At 40.1% G+C, this 15,874-nt stretch overlaps 1 protein-coding gene across 2 annotated transcripts in view; it reads right to left on the bottom strand.

The window, feature by feature from the left end:
* UGGT2 (UDP-glucose glycoprotein glucosyltransferase 2) overlaps window positions 1-15,874 on the bottom strand; it is a 4,352,373-nt gene that overhangs the window by 3,568,332 nt on the left and 768,167 nt on the right. For both annotated transcript variants that reach the window (XM_044072987.1, XM_044072988.1), the window contains exon 9: window positions 2,565-2,665. In XM_044072987.1, the coding sequence (XP_043928922.1) occupies window positions 2,565-2,665 (101 nt within the window). The remainder of the gene's footprint in view (window positions 1-2,564; window positions 2,666-15,874) is intronic.

The following is a 15,874-nucleotide window of genomic DNA, read 5'->3' as shown; positions in this document are numbered from 1 at the left end:
CTCAGTCCTGGGTCCACTCTTGTTCGGCATCTACTTTTCTGAAGTACAAGCAAACACAGGAGGGTTATGGCTGACAAAGCTTGCAGATGACTGCAAACTGGGCGCCATAGTCGAAAACACTTCTGACACAGATATCCTTCAGAAGGGCCTCACAGAAACGGATAACTGGTGCCAGAGCCATGGCCTAAAGTTAAACGCTAAGAAATGCATAGTCATACCCTTCAGGAAAAACAAGGTTAACCTTGCTACCATATAGGTGGCAATCCACTGAGCACAGAAGTCATCAGGGACCTGGGGACCCAGGTTGACACTAGCCTTTCGTTTGACACTCATGTTGCTAAAGTAGTCAGGAAAACCTTCTACATTGCCCACCTGATCATGAAGGGATTCACATCTAGATCAAGGGAGGTCATCGTCCCCCCTGTACTCATCACTCATTAGACCTATGATTGAGTACAATGCCCCATTCGGAATGTATCTGACCCGACACCTGCAGCAGCTGGAAAGGCCCCAAAAGTTCCTCACCAAGAGGATAAAGGGTCTCAAAAATATGTCTTATGCTGCCCGACTGAAAGAACTCCAGCTCTATTCAGTCTCATACCGCTTGCTCAGAGGTGACCTGTGCCTGACATATAAGGCCATGTCAAACCCAGATTTGATGAATATGCTTCACCTCAAAAAATCTAGATCCCTCAGAACCACAAGGGCGGGAGACTTAAACCTTGACACGGTAATTAATAGGACGTGCTGGAGGGACAGATTCATCACCCAGAGACTCCCTATGCTGTGGAACAAAATCCCGGTACATGTGAGGCAGAGCACCTCACTGACCTTGTTCAAGAGGAATCTTGACCAATGGATGGGAGATCGCAGATATACCCCAGGGATTACTTCAGTGTCACTGCTTGACAGAGGCACAGCAAAATAATAGGCATAGTTTTATTCAAACTAAAGGGGTGGCGAAAGCCACATATCGATGGGCTAGGCTTATAAATGCCCTAGGGCAGATAGCCTAGTATGAACCTATGAACCTAAACTTTATGATGACAACAGCGCAAGATACAGTACTTAAACATTTCTAGAAAGCAACATTTGACACTGTGGTACTGGTTACAGTAACACAGCCACAGGTAAACTGATCTGTCCGTAACAGCACAACCAAGAGCACCTTATCTAAGAGTGTATTATTGCAACTACCCACAACATTAAAACAAATTACCATGGTTTATGAATGCACATAGGCATAGGAAACTGATATGAAAAAGTGGAGATGTGACATTTTATTTTGGACTTTATTATAACAGGGAAGCAACAAATTGCATTTTAAAATGCCCATGGAAAGCAACATTTGGCATTGTATAGTTAGATATAAAAAGAAAAAGATTATATGATGTACATCAGTACTTCAATAACAGAAATCCAAGTTGTAGGCAGGTGAAGACAGGTAAGAACAACAAACTTATTAACAACATAGTGTTATTCTGTGGCAACCAATATGGGAGATGGTACAGGTGTAAAACAGGGTGGGAGGTTGGCATAATGGTTAAGGTGTTTACCTTACAAACACAAGGTGCAGGATTTGATTCTCACATGGGGTAACTGGCTGGGCTTAAAATGGCCCACAAGGGCAGTTAGCCTAGTACTTATCTATGTCTTCTACAGATCATTTTATGGCACTAGTCTAACAGAAAGCTATGTTGTAATATAAATTTCTTTTGTTTGCACACTATGCAGAGAAAGTAACACTGCTTTCCACAACAAGTGCTAAGACATACATGAACAGAAAATAAATTCTTCCATTAAATTTTGGCACTTTTATCATTAAATAGAAGCCAAATACAGCAATTACAGCATTTTTAAATTATTTCAGAAAGCAACATGATGCTGTAGTGTTGAATAATAAAAATGTTGGGACAAAGATGGCTTATGAGAAAGCAAATGCTGGTGACTGACTGCAAGCCATACATTGACATTATTATTAAAGATAAATACATTCACTGCCCATGCATAGTAATGACACAACAAACACATGTGAATAAACACTCAGTAATATGCGATTATGAAGAATTCTGTTGAAGTTATACTTACCTATCTCAGAAATTTTATCTCTGTATTTTCTGCGAAACATCACCACGTTAAATAACAGGATGTGCTAGTGCAAACACGCTAGCTAATACAAAATCACCAAAAAAATTGACACCATTTACCCACAATGGTAAGACTTGGCCACATGAAATTTATTTTTTTGTCATCTAAAGCTGTTATTTGAATACTTGGGAATTTTAAAGAAATTAATAACTATACTTCAGATATGAAATCTAATGTTAAAATATTTTATCATCATTTTGCATTCAAAATTTGCATGCATTCAAATAATCTGGAATGTTAAAAAAAGTTCACTGATCTTTTTATCATCTGTTCATCTTCTGCATTGCACGAGGTTCAGTTTAATTTTTTTAAGGATGAATTACATAACCTATTTGAAATTATGACCCACCTTCTCAGTTATTACATATACAAACAAACTAACTTAATCCAGATAGTATCACTTCAATACAAAGTACCTTGAAGTTCCCAAACTTTCAATGGTGTCATTTCATCAGTGCTTTCAATGAGATGTTGCCTTAATTCTTTCAGGTTATCTGTCAAGTCTGGATGTTGTTCTCTGAATGAAAATACAAAAAGCACATTAATATGCATTTTATTTGGGATTACTGATGGAGAACTGATCAAATCAAGCTAATAAAAAAATAATAGCTTACTTCTGGAATAAATCACTCAGTAAGAAACTGAATGACTGGTGCAACATCACTTTGTGGACAACATTTTCAACATATTCATTTAAAAGATGTTCATTATACCATAATTGCTGGTAAAGTTGCATTAAACATCATTTTACAATATGCAGTGAGGAAGCTCCTCTGTTCTTTATCAACATCAGGAAAATAATCTAACCAGAAATGAAAATCCAGACAATATCAGATGATGTACAAAGCACGAGTCATGAGGAAATCTGATCCTAATCTTACTTTATAGGTTCATAGGTTCATACTAGGCTATCTGCCCTAGGGCATTTATAAGCCTAGCCAGAGTGTGTTTGGCTTTCGCCACCCATTTTAAATTAATTTTGCTATGCCCTTTTTCAAGGTTAGTATACTGTGCCTCTGACTAACAGTAACACAGAAGTGATACCCGGGGTAAACCTACGATCTCCCATCCACTCATCAAGATTCCTCTTGAAGAGAGTCAATGAGGGACTCTGCCTAACCTGGACTGGGATTTTATTCCAGAGTGAAGGGAGACTTTGGGTTATGAATCTGTCCCTCCAGCATGTCCTATTTATTTCAGTGCTGAGGTTCAAGTCTCTCGAGCGCGTAGCTCGATGGGGATTTGGATTTTCTGAGGTGCAGCATGTCCATTAATTCTTGGTTGGATATGGCTTTATATGGCAGGCACAGATCACCTCTGAGCAGGCGGTATGCCACTGAGTAGAGCTGGAGTTTCTTTAACCGGGCAGCTTATGGCATCTGTTTGAGCCCTTTGATCCTCTTGGTGAGGTACTTTTGGGGTCTTTCCAGTTGCTGCAGGTGTCTGGTAAGGTACATCCCAAAAGGGGCATTGTACTCAATTATGGGCCTGATGAGGGATGAGTAAAGAGGCACGATGACCTCCCCTGATCTAGATGTGAATCCCTTCATGATTAGGTGGGCTATATAAAATGTTTTTCTAACCACTTTGGCCACTGGTTGTCAAATGAGAGATTGCTATCAACTTGGGTCCCCAGGTCCCTAATTACTTCTTCTGTACTTAATGGATTACCACTTATGTGGTAATTTGTGGGCACTTTGTTTTTGCCAAAGGGGATGACTATACACTTTTTGGCGTTTAGCTTGTGGCCATGGCTCTGCCACCAGTTGTCTGTTTCTATGAGGCCCTTTTGGAGGATGCTTGTGTCGGCTGGAGAGTCGATTATGGCGCCCAGTTTGCAGTCATCTGCGAACTTGGTCAGCCACAGTCCTTCCGTGTTGGCCTGTACCTCCGAGAAATACATACCGAACAAGAGAGGTCCCAGGACTGAGCCTTGTGGGACGCCACTTGTAACTGGTTTGGAGTCTGACATGGCTTCAGCAATTCTAACCATGTGGGTTCTGTCCTTGAGCCAGTTTGCAACCCATCTAATGACATAGGGGTTTATATTTAAGCTGGTGAGCTTATCTATAATGCCCGAGTGGGGTATTGTATCGAAGGCTTTTGCGAGGTCTAGGTAGACTGTGTGGACCACCTTCCCCTCGTCAATGGCCTTGGTGACTGTTTCAAAGAAATCAACCAGGTTTAAGAGGCAGGATCTGCCCTTAACAAAGCCGAACTGGGTAGGATCCAGTGTCTGTAGGTCCCCAATATCTTTATTTATGAGGTCCATGATGATCCTTTCCATAGCTTTGCAGACCAAGCTAGTCAGGCTTATGGGGCGATAGTTTCCAGGATCCGTTGAAGCACCACCTTTGTGGAGAGGGACCACTGTAGCTGTACGCCACTCTTTAGGTAGATATCGTGTAGTAAGGCTGAGATTGAACAGTAGTTTTATGTTTGGGTTTAGCTCTTCTTGGAGTTCATGTAGGACGCAGCCCAGGACACCGTCTGGTCCCATTGATGCTGTGTTTTTTGCTTTGAAGAGGGCGGCTCTTACATGAGCATCTGAGATGTCAGGGGGGCAGCACTCTGCTGGGATAGATATTTACCCTTTTGGTGGGGAGGGGGGGGGAGAAGTTTGCGCTGAACCTATCAGCTAGGATGTTGGCAATGTCTGTGTGTTCGGTGTATTTTTTGTCATTTTGGACTAATTCTGAGCATATCTGAGAATTCTTCCCACCCAGGTTCCCAACATAACTAAAGAAAGCCTTGTGATTATCCTTAGTGTCCTGTGCAATTTTTCTCTCGAAGCTGGCCTTAGACGATTTTATGAGTGCCCATAGTTTTTTGCTAATACTAATCAGAGATGCCTTCCCTTTTTGGGATTTTGCTTTATCATGCAGTAGCTTCCTCCTTCTATTGTATAGCTTGTTTATGGCTGGGGTCCACCAGACAGGACGTCTACCTTTGGAGGATTGGGTCTTGGTTTTATTTGGGATTACATGATCCATGCATTCCTGAAGGTGTTCATAGAATACGTTTATAAAGGATTCTGCAGTCTGGGCCGTATTTTCCCCAGGCACAGGGGCTTTGAAGGATTCCACCTCGGTTTTGAGGAGTGTGACATTTGCTTTAGAGAAGTTTTTCACTGTGGTTTTCTGGGCAGGGGGTGGGGTCGGGATGTGAATATCCAGTGAGATTAGTTTATGGTCTGATCTTACCAGTGAGGGATACACTTCTAGTCTGGAGCATAGAGTCCCCATGTTGGTGATCAGGTCCAGTATGTTTTCCCCTCTTGTGGGAGTGGTAACAAGTTGTTCCATAGCATTTGCGTTTATAAATTCTAGGAACCTTTGGGCTAGGGTGTTGGAGCTAGAGTAATGCTCCCAGTCTATGTTTGGGTAGTTGAAGTCGCCCAATATAATGGTGTTTGGAGAGACCTTCATATTTTCCAGTGTTCTCAGGAAGGCCGAGTGGGGTTCCTGGGTTTGGGAGGGTGGTCTGTAGCAGGCTATAAACTGGAAGGCAGTTTTACCTACTGTTAGTTGCACATGGATAGTCTCTGATGCTTCGTGCTGTGCCACCAACCTGGAGGTGTGGATATCTTTGATGAATATTGATACTCCCCCTCCTTTTGTGGTTCGGTCCTTTCACATGCACAGCCTACACACAGAGCCTTTAAGGGATGAGCACTCTGTAGGGATAAGAGTGATTTTTCCCTAGATTAAGTATATTTAAACATTAAACACACAAACCTTAAGGTTCAACTACAGCTACTTTCTACGTACATATATCAAAGAAAAAAAGAAGTTGGCACTCACCATAACAGTCCATCTGAGTAGTTGCACTTCGTTTGTCTTCAACCTGTGGGTATTTGGATCTGGATCGGATTCGAGACGGCCACATCACTAGCATCTGAACCGAGCTCCAAGCTCCTCCCCTTACCCATAACACCCCTGTCTCCTGTCTCCCCTCAGATTGAGTTTGTTGTATCAGAAAACATAAGCCCGACCCAAAAGGACCTTACCATTAAAGGCTCCGACAAACCTAAGCCTAGCATAACCAGGAGAGCCACTAGCGTGCACCTCTCCCATATGCCAGGATAGGAAAATAGTGATAAGGTTGGGGGAAGGAGGGGGGATAGTTGAAGACAAATGAAGTACAACTACTCAGATGGAACGTTATGGTGAGTGCATAACTTCTTTATCTGAAGTAGTTTACTTCATTTGGTCTTCAACCTGTGGGACAGAGTCCCCAGCTACCAATATCTAAGTGGCCTTCACTGAAAGATATTTCGGAGCACAGCAGAGACAAAGGATGCCCTACACCTGTATACAATGTCCAATTTGTAATGTGATATGAAGGTATGAGATGAGGACCAAATAGCTGCAGAACAAATGTCATCCTGCGACACTCTAGAGAAGAAGGCCACTGAAGTTGCCATAGACCTAGTGGAATGGGCTTTAATCTGACCCGGAGGTGAAATGCCATTATCAGAATATGCCCGGATGATATATTGGGAAATCCAGTGAGCAATGGCGACTTTAGAAATTGGTTTGCCTAGGAACGGTTTGAAATAGGACACAGACAGTTGGTCTGATTCACAGAAGGATTTTGTTCTGTGTAAACAGAACCTCATGTCCAACCCAAATGCTATGCACATGGGGGATGCACGGCCAGATAATACCATAAAGAAACACAGTTGGCCAGCAAAATTTAGCAGTCAAACGTGCAACCAGAAACAAGATAGTGAGTAACCAGACTTTTATTATAAAAATAAAAAACAGACCGGTTTCGGCAATATAATGCCTTCTTCAGTGTTGAACAGACAATCATACAAATCACAATTAAGTATACAAATTTATACATAGTGCTAACCAATAAGCACGTGAATGTGCTGTTAGTACTCATGAATAATACATGATATAATGTAAGCTAGCTAACACTATACCAGAGACCATGGCTACTATTAATCTAACAGCCCAATCTGGTACTATACTATCTGGTAGTATTCCCCTGGTCAGATTATTAGACCTTATCATCGTATATTTTAGGAATACTATTACGTTGTTGAACCACCCTCCCATACCAGCCTTCCTGATTTTTCAGGTTGGGAATTTAGTCTTGGCATTTTGTTGGGGCGGCTGGAGGTGCCCCTGACCAACTTCTACTCAAATTGGAGAAATTATAGAAGTTTTTTCGGGGTTTGTCAATAACTGCCATTCCCTCTTTTTGCAGATTTTTTATTAGACATTCGCAGCATGGACCTTGAAAGTATATTATCTGGATTATACGCCGATCGGGAGGATATTGGAGTGTTTGGGATTAATACCTCAAAAGGCAGTAATCCAAGTAACAGTGATCAACAGATTTCATCTGATTGTGATTTGTCCTTCCATTCTCTTACAAAAGGCCTCAAAACTTTGAGATCCAACATATGGCATTTGAAATTGTTTAGAGCATATTCCAATAAGAATATTGCACCTAGGGGCTTGAGAATATGGCTCCAACCATTGATAGGCAGACCGGATGATAAGTTGAATTGTGACTGGAAGGAGGCCTTACAAACTGGGTCTATGTTATTTGTGAATGTTCTTTTACAATACTATGAGAGGATGGTAGATGTGAATATTCAGGAGGTCAAAACATTATGTTGTGCTTGTAAAAAATATGAGTCCCTATCCAAATTCCAGGATAACCTAAAGAAGTTATCCAAAGAATTGACAAACCACGAAAGAACTACCAAAGAAAGAAAGATTAAAACATTTCATAGAGATTATTTTGATTACCAAAGGGGACGCCCTTTTGAGTTTAATCGTTCAGTCAGATTTGCAGTGGTTAGTCAGGGGTCTGCCTCTGGTCGCCCCAGAAAAAGACCAAGATCTATTTTGAAAAATAGGGATGGGTTCAACAACAGCACTTCAGGAGAGGATTCCTCTCTTACAGACTATGACAGCTCAGGGGACAGGGGATCACCACACAAAAAGAAAACAAACAGAAATATCCCTTTAGAAATGGTTCAAAACACAGAGGGGGACGGAAGCATAAGAAAAGATCCATTAGAGCATTCCCTGGAGGGCTTGATCCAGAACTTTCTAACATAAGTCAAGATGAACATCAAAATGTTTTAAACTTATCTAATGTACGTTTGTCTGGTGATCAACAAATTCTTTTGAATAAAGGGCTTAGTTTTATACCTGGCTTTCATTCCAATGAATACCATATTGTCACAGATGTTATTAACTTTTGTCATAGTCTAAACCTTAAGTTGTTTTTTGCAGATGATATATCTCAAAGATCTAACGAATTCAGATTTGGCAAATCTGAATTCCAGCCTCCAATGAACAAGAATGTGTTGATTTTCATGCAGTCCGTCTTCAGGGATCTACACTTTCAAAATTATGGATACACTATGTTGAGACACAACCTTTCACAGCAAGAGAGCATTGCCCCCCAACAGCTACGTAACAACAAGGACATAGTTATATTACCTGCAGACAAGGGTGGGGCCGTGGTTGTACAAAACATGAGTGCTTATCTTCATGAGGGTTTATCCCAGTTATCCAACACAGCATGTTATATGAACATGGCCATAGACCCAACCCCGAATTTCAAGCAAGAAAGTGACTCTTTCCTGAATCTAGCATGTGAGGAGGGTATCATCAGCAAAAAATGTGTTATACAACTTTCGGTCAAGGACCCCCGTAAGCAGATTCTGTATTTACTACCCAAAATCCATAAATCACTAACCAAACCTCTGGGTAGACTGATAGTTTCGGGTATTGGTTCCTTGACCGAACCCTTGTCAGCCTTCCTGACACAACATCTTAAACCTCTTTTGGGTTTGGTCAGGGCAAGGCTACAGGACACTACACAGTTCCTTAAAATCATAGAGGACACACAATTGGAGCCTGGTGGCTAATGTGTTCATTGGATGTCAAAGCCTTGCATACCAGTATACCGCATTGGGCTGGATTGCAAGCCCTTAAATACTGGTTGGATAGGGCTGGTTTATATTCACCAGGGTTTAATACGCTATTAATTTGCATGTCAGAACATGTACTTAACAAGAATGTTTTTTATTTTCAAGGGCAATGCTACTGGCAATTACAGGGTACGGCAATGGGAGCATCTTTTGCTCCCATTTATGCCGACCTGTTTATGGCATTCTTTGAAGAATGCATGATCTACGATGCATCTCACAACATATATTTGGTAGAAATGGACATCTGGCGTAGGTACCTGGATGACTGTTGGATGGTATGGCGTGCGGATGTGGGATATTTGCAGGAATTTGTAGAGTATCTTAATGGTAATATCTGGGGCATTGAATTTTCTATTACCTTTGATATGCAGACTATTAATTTTCTGGATGTAACTGTTTCCAGAAATCATGATCATACCCTGGCTACCGGAGTGTTTTGCAAATACCCCCAATACAATACTCTATTACATGCTTCGAGCATGCACCCACGTCATACCATCAGAAATATCCCGGTTTCACAATTTATGCGTATGAAACGCCTTAGTTCTACCAAATCAGATTATGATATAGCTAGTCTTGACTTATGTCATAGATTTGCTAGTAGAGGGTATAACTTTGAAGATATCAATAAAGCATGGACTCGATCCTCCAAAATGAATAGGAACAGATTGCTGAATTATAAGACTCCTTCCGGAGATTCCCGATCATCTATAATCAGATTCATCACAACATATGGTAGGAATTATTATGTGATTAGGGATATTATAAACAGACATTGGAATATCCTACTAGCCAATGAACAACTCAGATCTATTCTGGGGGAAGAATGTCAATCTTCATATAGGAAAGGTAAAACATTGGGCTCCCATTTATCTCATTACAAACACATTGGTAGTGGTGGAGCAATTCATAAACAGCTTACAATAATGGGACATGAATTGCTATGTACTTATCCATGTGGCCACTGTGGCTCTTGTAAACAGATTACCAAGTCCCAGCACTTTTCTAGTCGAAACACTAGTAAGGTCTTTGACTGTAAAATTTTTGGTAACTGTAGCAGTGACTGGGTTGTTTACTTGACTTCATGCCATTGTGGGGCATTCTATGTTGGCCAGACTTCTAGGCCACTCAGGTCACGAATAAATGAACATTGAAGTGATATTAAAAACGAAAAGGAGACTAATGCCTTATACCGACATGTCTCAAAACATCAACAAGCACAGTTTATGTTTATGATCATAGACCGAATAGTTGGAGATCGCAGCAACCCACAAGGGTGGCATGGTATCTTAAATCACAAGGAAAAGTACTGGATAATAACTTTTGGCGCACTTTTTCCACCTGGACTCAATGATCATCTATAACGTTTATTTCATGAAGAATGTTGTATATGGTTTTAACTTCTACTCCAATTATCATCTATGCAAGGTATAATATTTTCTTACTCATTTATTGCAGATTCTATACATATACATCACCTTTTGTATATATAACAGTATATTATATTTTTTATGGGTTATGATATATGTTAGTTGTTTGGGTCATTCACTATATGCCTGTTTTAGTAAGGAAATGGGCCCTTTATAGTTATATATATCAAAGGAGATAAATTTTGACAATGGATGTATATACCTATTTCAATCATGTATAATTATTTCCTTTATGATTCTATACCTTATGATGTTATTATTCTTAAATACTGTTTTTGTTTAGGTTTTGGAATTATTTGTTTGGGCTGTTAGATTAATAGTAGCCATGGTCTCTGGTATAGTGTTAGCTAGCTTACATTATATCATGTATTATTCATGAGTACTAACAGCACATTCACGTGCTTATTGGTTAGCACTATGTATAAATTTGTATGCTTAATTGTGATTTGTATGACTGCCTGTTCAACACTGAAGAAAACATTATATTGCCGAAACCGGTCTGTTTTTTATTTTTATAATAAAAGTCTGGTTACTATCTTGTTTCTGGTTGCATGTTTGACTGCTAACTTTTGCTGCCCAACTGTGTTTCTAAACAGAACCTCAGCCAATCATCCAGGCAGGGGCAGGCCTCGATTCCCTGAATCCTCAGGTGGGCCGCTATTACCGCATGACTTTGGTGAACACCCTGGGGGCTGTGTTGAGACCAAAGGGTAGGATCCTGAACTGATGATGATTGTCCCTCAGCCGTAAGCGAAGAAACCTGTGGGAGCTCCTGTTCATTTTGATATGATAGTATGCATCCTGGAGGTTGATCGAGCACATCCAATCCTCTGCTTGCAGGTAGGGCAGAATGGACTGAAGTGTGACCATCCGGAATTTCTCCTTGGCTACTGACAGGTTTAGAGTGGAAAGATCCAGAATGGGTCTTAGGTCCCCCATTTTCTTTGGCACTAAAAAGAACCTGGAATAGGTGCCTGATCTGGATTGGTCTGGGTGGACGGGTTGGATGACTCATTTTCTTAGCAGCTTTTCTATCTCCAGTGCTGCTTCCTCCCTTTGTGTGAGTGGAACGTCTGGGAGGAGTTTTGGTGGGGGAGGTGCATCCACAAAAGGGATAGAGTAGCCTCTGGATATGATTTGTAACACTCAACGGTCTGTTGTAATGGACTACCATTTCATTGGATATAAAGAAAGACATCCCCTGACTGCCTCCAGCGATAACCAGTCAGGCAAATCCTCAGGGCTGTTGTGTGGGTCTGTCCGAGAATGGTTCTCGAGACCCGAAGTTCTTCAGACCCCTTTTCTGCCTCTGGGCCCTCATCTATCATAACCCCCTCTACCTCTGGGGAAGAAGAGTCCTGAGTGTCCTGGGAGAATTGAGATTTCTGGAAAAACATCTTCTTTGCCCCTCGCTGATTCCTTGAGAAGGATCTTTGAGGGGCAAAGAAGCAGATCCCGACAGCAGTCAGTGTCTTCCCGTCCTTCTCACTCTGGACTACAGTCTCTCACATGGACTTCCCAAACAGGGCAGAACCATCAAAGGGGGCATTAGCAAACGACGCCTTGAAGAGTTCCAAAAATTGACAGAGCTGGAGCTAGGCATAGTGCCTTATGGCAATGCCGAACCCGGATGCCCTGGTGGCTCCTTCCATGGCATGGGAAAGGAGGTGCATGGAAGTATTTGCAACTGATTTCAGACTGGCCATGCATGCAGAGAACATCTTCTTGCCCTCTGCCGATGTGGGCTCTAGAGGCGACTCAGCAACTTCCTTGTCTAAGTCACTCTGTATTCGGATGATGTGCGCCATGTAATTCAGCACCCTTATCATAAAGGTTGCTGAAGCATAGACTCGCTTCCCCAGATGATCCCTTGTCCTTGACACCTGGTCAGGAGATTGTGAGCTCTTTCTTTGTGACAGCTGCCACCATCATAGTGTCTATTGGGGACCCCTTATTCCAGCTGGTCCTGTCTGGTGGGGGGGCTAAGAACTTTGTCTGGCCTTTTTGGAATAGGCTCCATGGTGTCCGGTTCCTTCCATGCTCTAGAGGTGATTAGGTCCACCAGTGGATCTGCAGGGGGGGACACCCAGGAGGTAGATGGGCCCATGCCGAATGCCTCTAGGAACAGTGACTCATCCAGGTTTGGTTATGGGGCAGACCACCCCCCCTCTTTGGTGTAGGAGTTCCCTGATGTCTCTAAAGGAGACCTCCTTGTGGGGTGACCTGAGGGAACCTTCTCCTTCCTCCAAGTCAGTGTCATCTGTGAGGGATGCTGGGAGGAGTCCATGTGCCTCCTTTTACACATTTGTTTGCGAGCAGCCTCCTCAGTGGGACTCTCCGGGGAGATTTGCAAACTTCTGGCAGCTCTCTAGTGGGTGTTCCCTGAGGCAAAGCAAGCACGGCTATCCCTGAGATGACAGGAAGGTTGAAGCCATACCCAGAACTGAGGGAGTTGGGGTGGATTCCGAAGAGGAAATGGTGAAAGGTCTCAACCCACTCGAAAGACCCTTTCCACCACGTCAAATGTCGAAGGAGAATGGACATCCTGTGAAACAAGTAAGGGAGCCACTTCCTTCGGATCCGAAGGGGGAGTCAGAGCATAGTGTACTGTGTTGTTCGTGTAGTTGTCCGGTCTTTGGTGTAATTTTGTAGTCGTTGTAATGAAAGCCTTGCTTGGTTCCCGGTGACTAAAAGTGAGTCCATATACATAGTGATATATATATATATATATATATATATATATATATATATATATATATATATATATATACCATATATATATATATGTGTATATATATATATATATATATATATATATATTATATATATATAATATATATTATATATATTTTATGTGTGTTATATATGTTTTGTATGTATGTGTATATGTGTATGTATGTATGTAGCTATGTATATGTGTATATATATATATATATATATATATATATATACTATATGTGTATATATATAGTATATATATATATATATATATATATATATATATATGTGATGATATATATAATATATGTATATATGTATGTATTATGAGAGAAGAGAGGTATGTGATGTGTATAAATGAGAGTGTGTGTGTGTATATACATATATATATATATATATATGTTAGTATTTAAATGTGTAGATTTTACATGCATAATTCTATATATAAATGTCTAGAAGAAAATATAAGTATGTAATATTTATTTATTTTATTTATTTTTTTTAAAAAATATATTATTTAGAAAAGAAACTTAGTTTTTGATTGTCAAGGTGGGTAGAGTTGGCTGAATAGCATGTGGTTTATTTTTATTTTATTCTTATATGTAAATGCATTCAATTGACTTATGCCTTTGTGGGGTGCCTTAGACCAGGCTTTTACCAATAAAGTGTTTGGTGTTTTTTAGGTTGTAAACAAAAAGGGCCCAATAGCCTGCAGGAGCCGAGATACCAAGGGGGAGACTGTGCTCTGATAAACTTTTTCAGTGATTTTTGTAAGTGATAAATATATTAAAATAAACAGGTACTTTTTTAGTTTTAAGAAACATAGGCCTTTGAATATAAAAAGAGAAGAAAGACTGGACAAAAGCAAGTTTAAACTAATATGCTGTAGTCTTGTGCTAAGGGGTTAGAGATGGAGTATAAAAATACAATTATATGTAGAGTTGAAATTTTTCTCTTATTTTTGCACAGGTGAAGGTTTGGATTAAAACTCTTGACAATGCAAAAACAAGTGCTTTCTGTAAGCAAGGAGGTTTGAAAAATAAGACAAAATGATGAATGCCATGAGAAGTACCACTCTTCTTGCATATTCAATATTAATATCTGCTAAAAGAAAGGAAAAAAGCTAAGTAGAAGTCAAGAAGTCTGCAGCTGAATGCAGTCGCGCATTCTGTTCTGTTCTGCTCCGAGTGAAAATGACAAGGACTACTTCATGCATCTGTGGAGTTATCATTTTTTTCCACTGTTGACTATGACTCCGTGGAGACCAGCTGTCTGTAGGTGCAAGCAATTAATCTTGAGAATTCTAAACATTGTTTGCTGAGGGAAATGCAAAATTTAGAAGTACAAGGGCAAGCAATTCAGTAAAAAAAAAAGTTTTAAATTAGTGGAAGTGAATAAGAGATAACCGCTTTCCTAGCAGCCTTAATATTTCAATGCATTTAAATGAACAGTCTACCGCTTAGTCTTATTTAAACGCAGCCTGTGCACTTTATCTTAAGGCTAAACGTTAATGCTTTCTGAAAGCAACCAAGCTGTTTTTCTCATCTGGGAGGGGAACAAGGATAAGAAGAGAACATACAGCAATTAGTGTAAATGTCAGCACAGGCTGTAACATGCACTTCAGCATGGGTAACCTCAATTTTTGTTAGGTAATGCCTGTGGGTGCACCTGTCAATTTGGGGCAATTGTTCATATCAGGAGAGTTAAACTTTATTTTTTGAAAATGTACATAGTTTTGTGTATTTGTTCCAACTGAATAAGTTATGAGATTTGTAAAATATACTTAGTTTTTTGTTTGAAGCTTTTCATTCAAAAAAGTATTGAAAAAGTGACATAGGTTCAAATGGAGAAACCATAAAACAACTGTATAAAACATCAACTTACCGAACATTGGTGTGTGCATGCAACACAAACATTGGAAATGCATATTCAAAAAAGTTGTCATGTATAAAATAACTTCTTATCAGAAAGGCTACATGAGCCATATTATTTTGGAATATAAATGACCTTACAAGTATAGACAAAAGAGCATCAGTACTGCATTATATTACGAAATGCAGAGTGAAAATAATAACACTGCAGGAGACAAATTTGGAAAGAAATGCGAATATGAAAAAAAAAACAGATTTCAGGATGGGTAATCAGCAGAATATCAAGGACAAATGAAAGGAGGAGCAATTATAATAACTGCTAGAGGAGTTCCAATAGTGAAAGAAGAGGAAAAAAGATAATGATGGAAAATTTATGGTAGTAATGGGCTCCTGACAAGTTATGAGGATTATGCTGCCATATATTTATATTCCACCAAAAACTGCTACTATGGAGTACAAGAAAGTTTTTGGAGAACTTATCATCTTTCAGCAGGGAATGTTACTTTCAGGTGGGGAGCGGAACTTGATTCTCAACAAGGACGTATCTGGGGGACCTGGAGAGGAAAATATAACAAAAAGGTAGATTTCCGAAGAAATTTATAAAAGATTTGGTATGGAAAACATGAATTCAATAGTAGGAACTTAGGGAATTTACATATTATTCCCCAAGGTACAATAACTGGGCTTGACTAGATAGAAATTATACTTCACAGGAATATGTTTATTTAATTGAATGTTTG

Source organism: Protopterus annectens, chromosome 5.part1 (genome assembly GCF_019279795.1).
Source record: "Protopterus annectens isolate FY-2018-M chromosome 5.part1, PAN1.0, whole genome shotgun sequence".
In the NCBI taxonomy this organism is placed as follows: domain Eukaryota; kingdom Metazoa; phylum Chordata; order Ceratodontiformes; family Protopteridae; genus Protopterus; species Protopterus annectens.
This window is presented reverse-complemented; position numbering and strand designations above follow the sequence as displayed.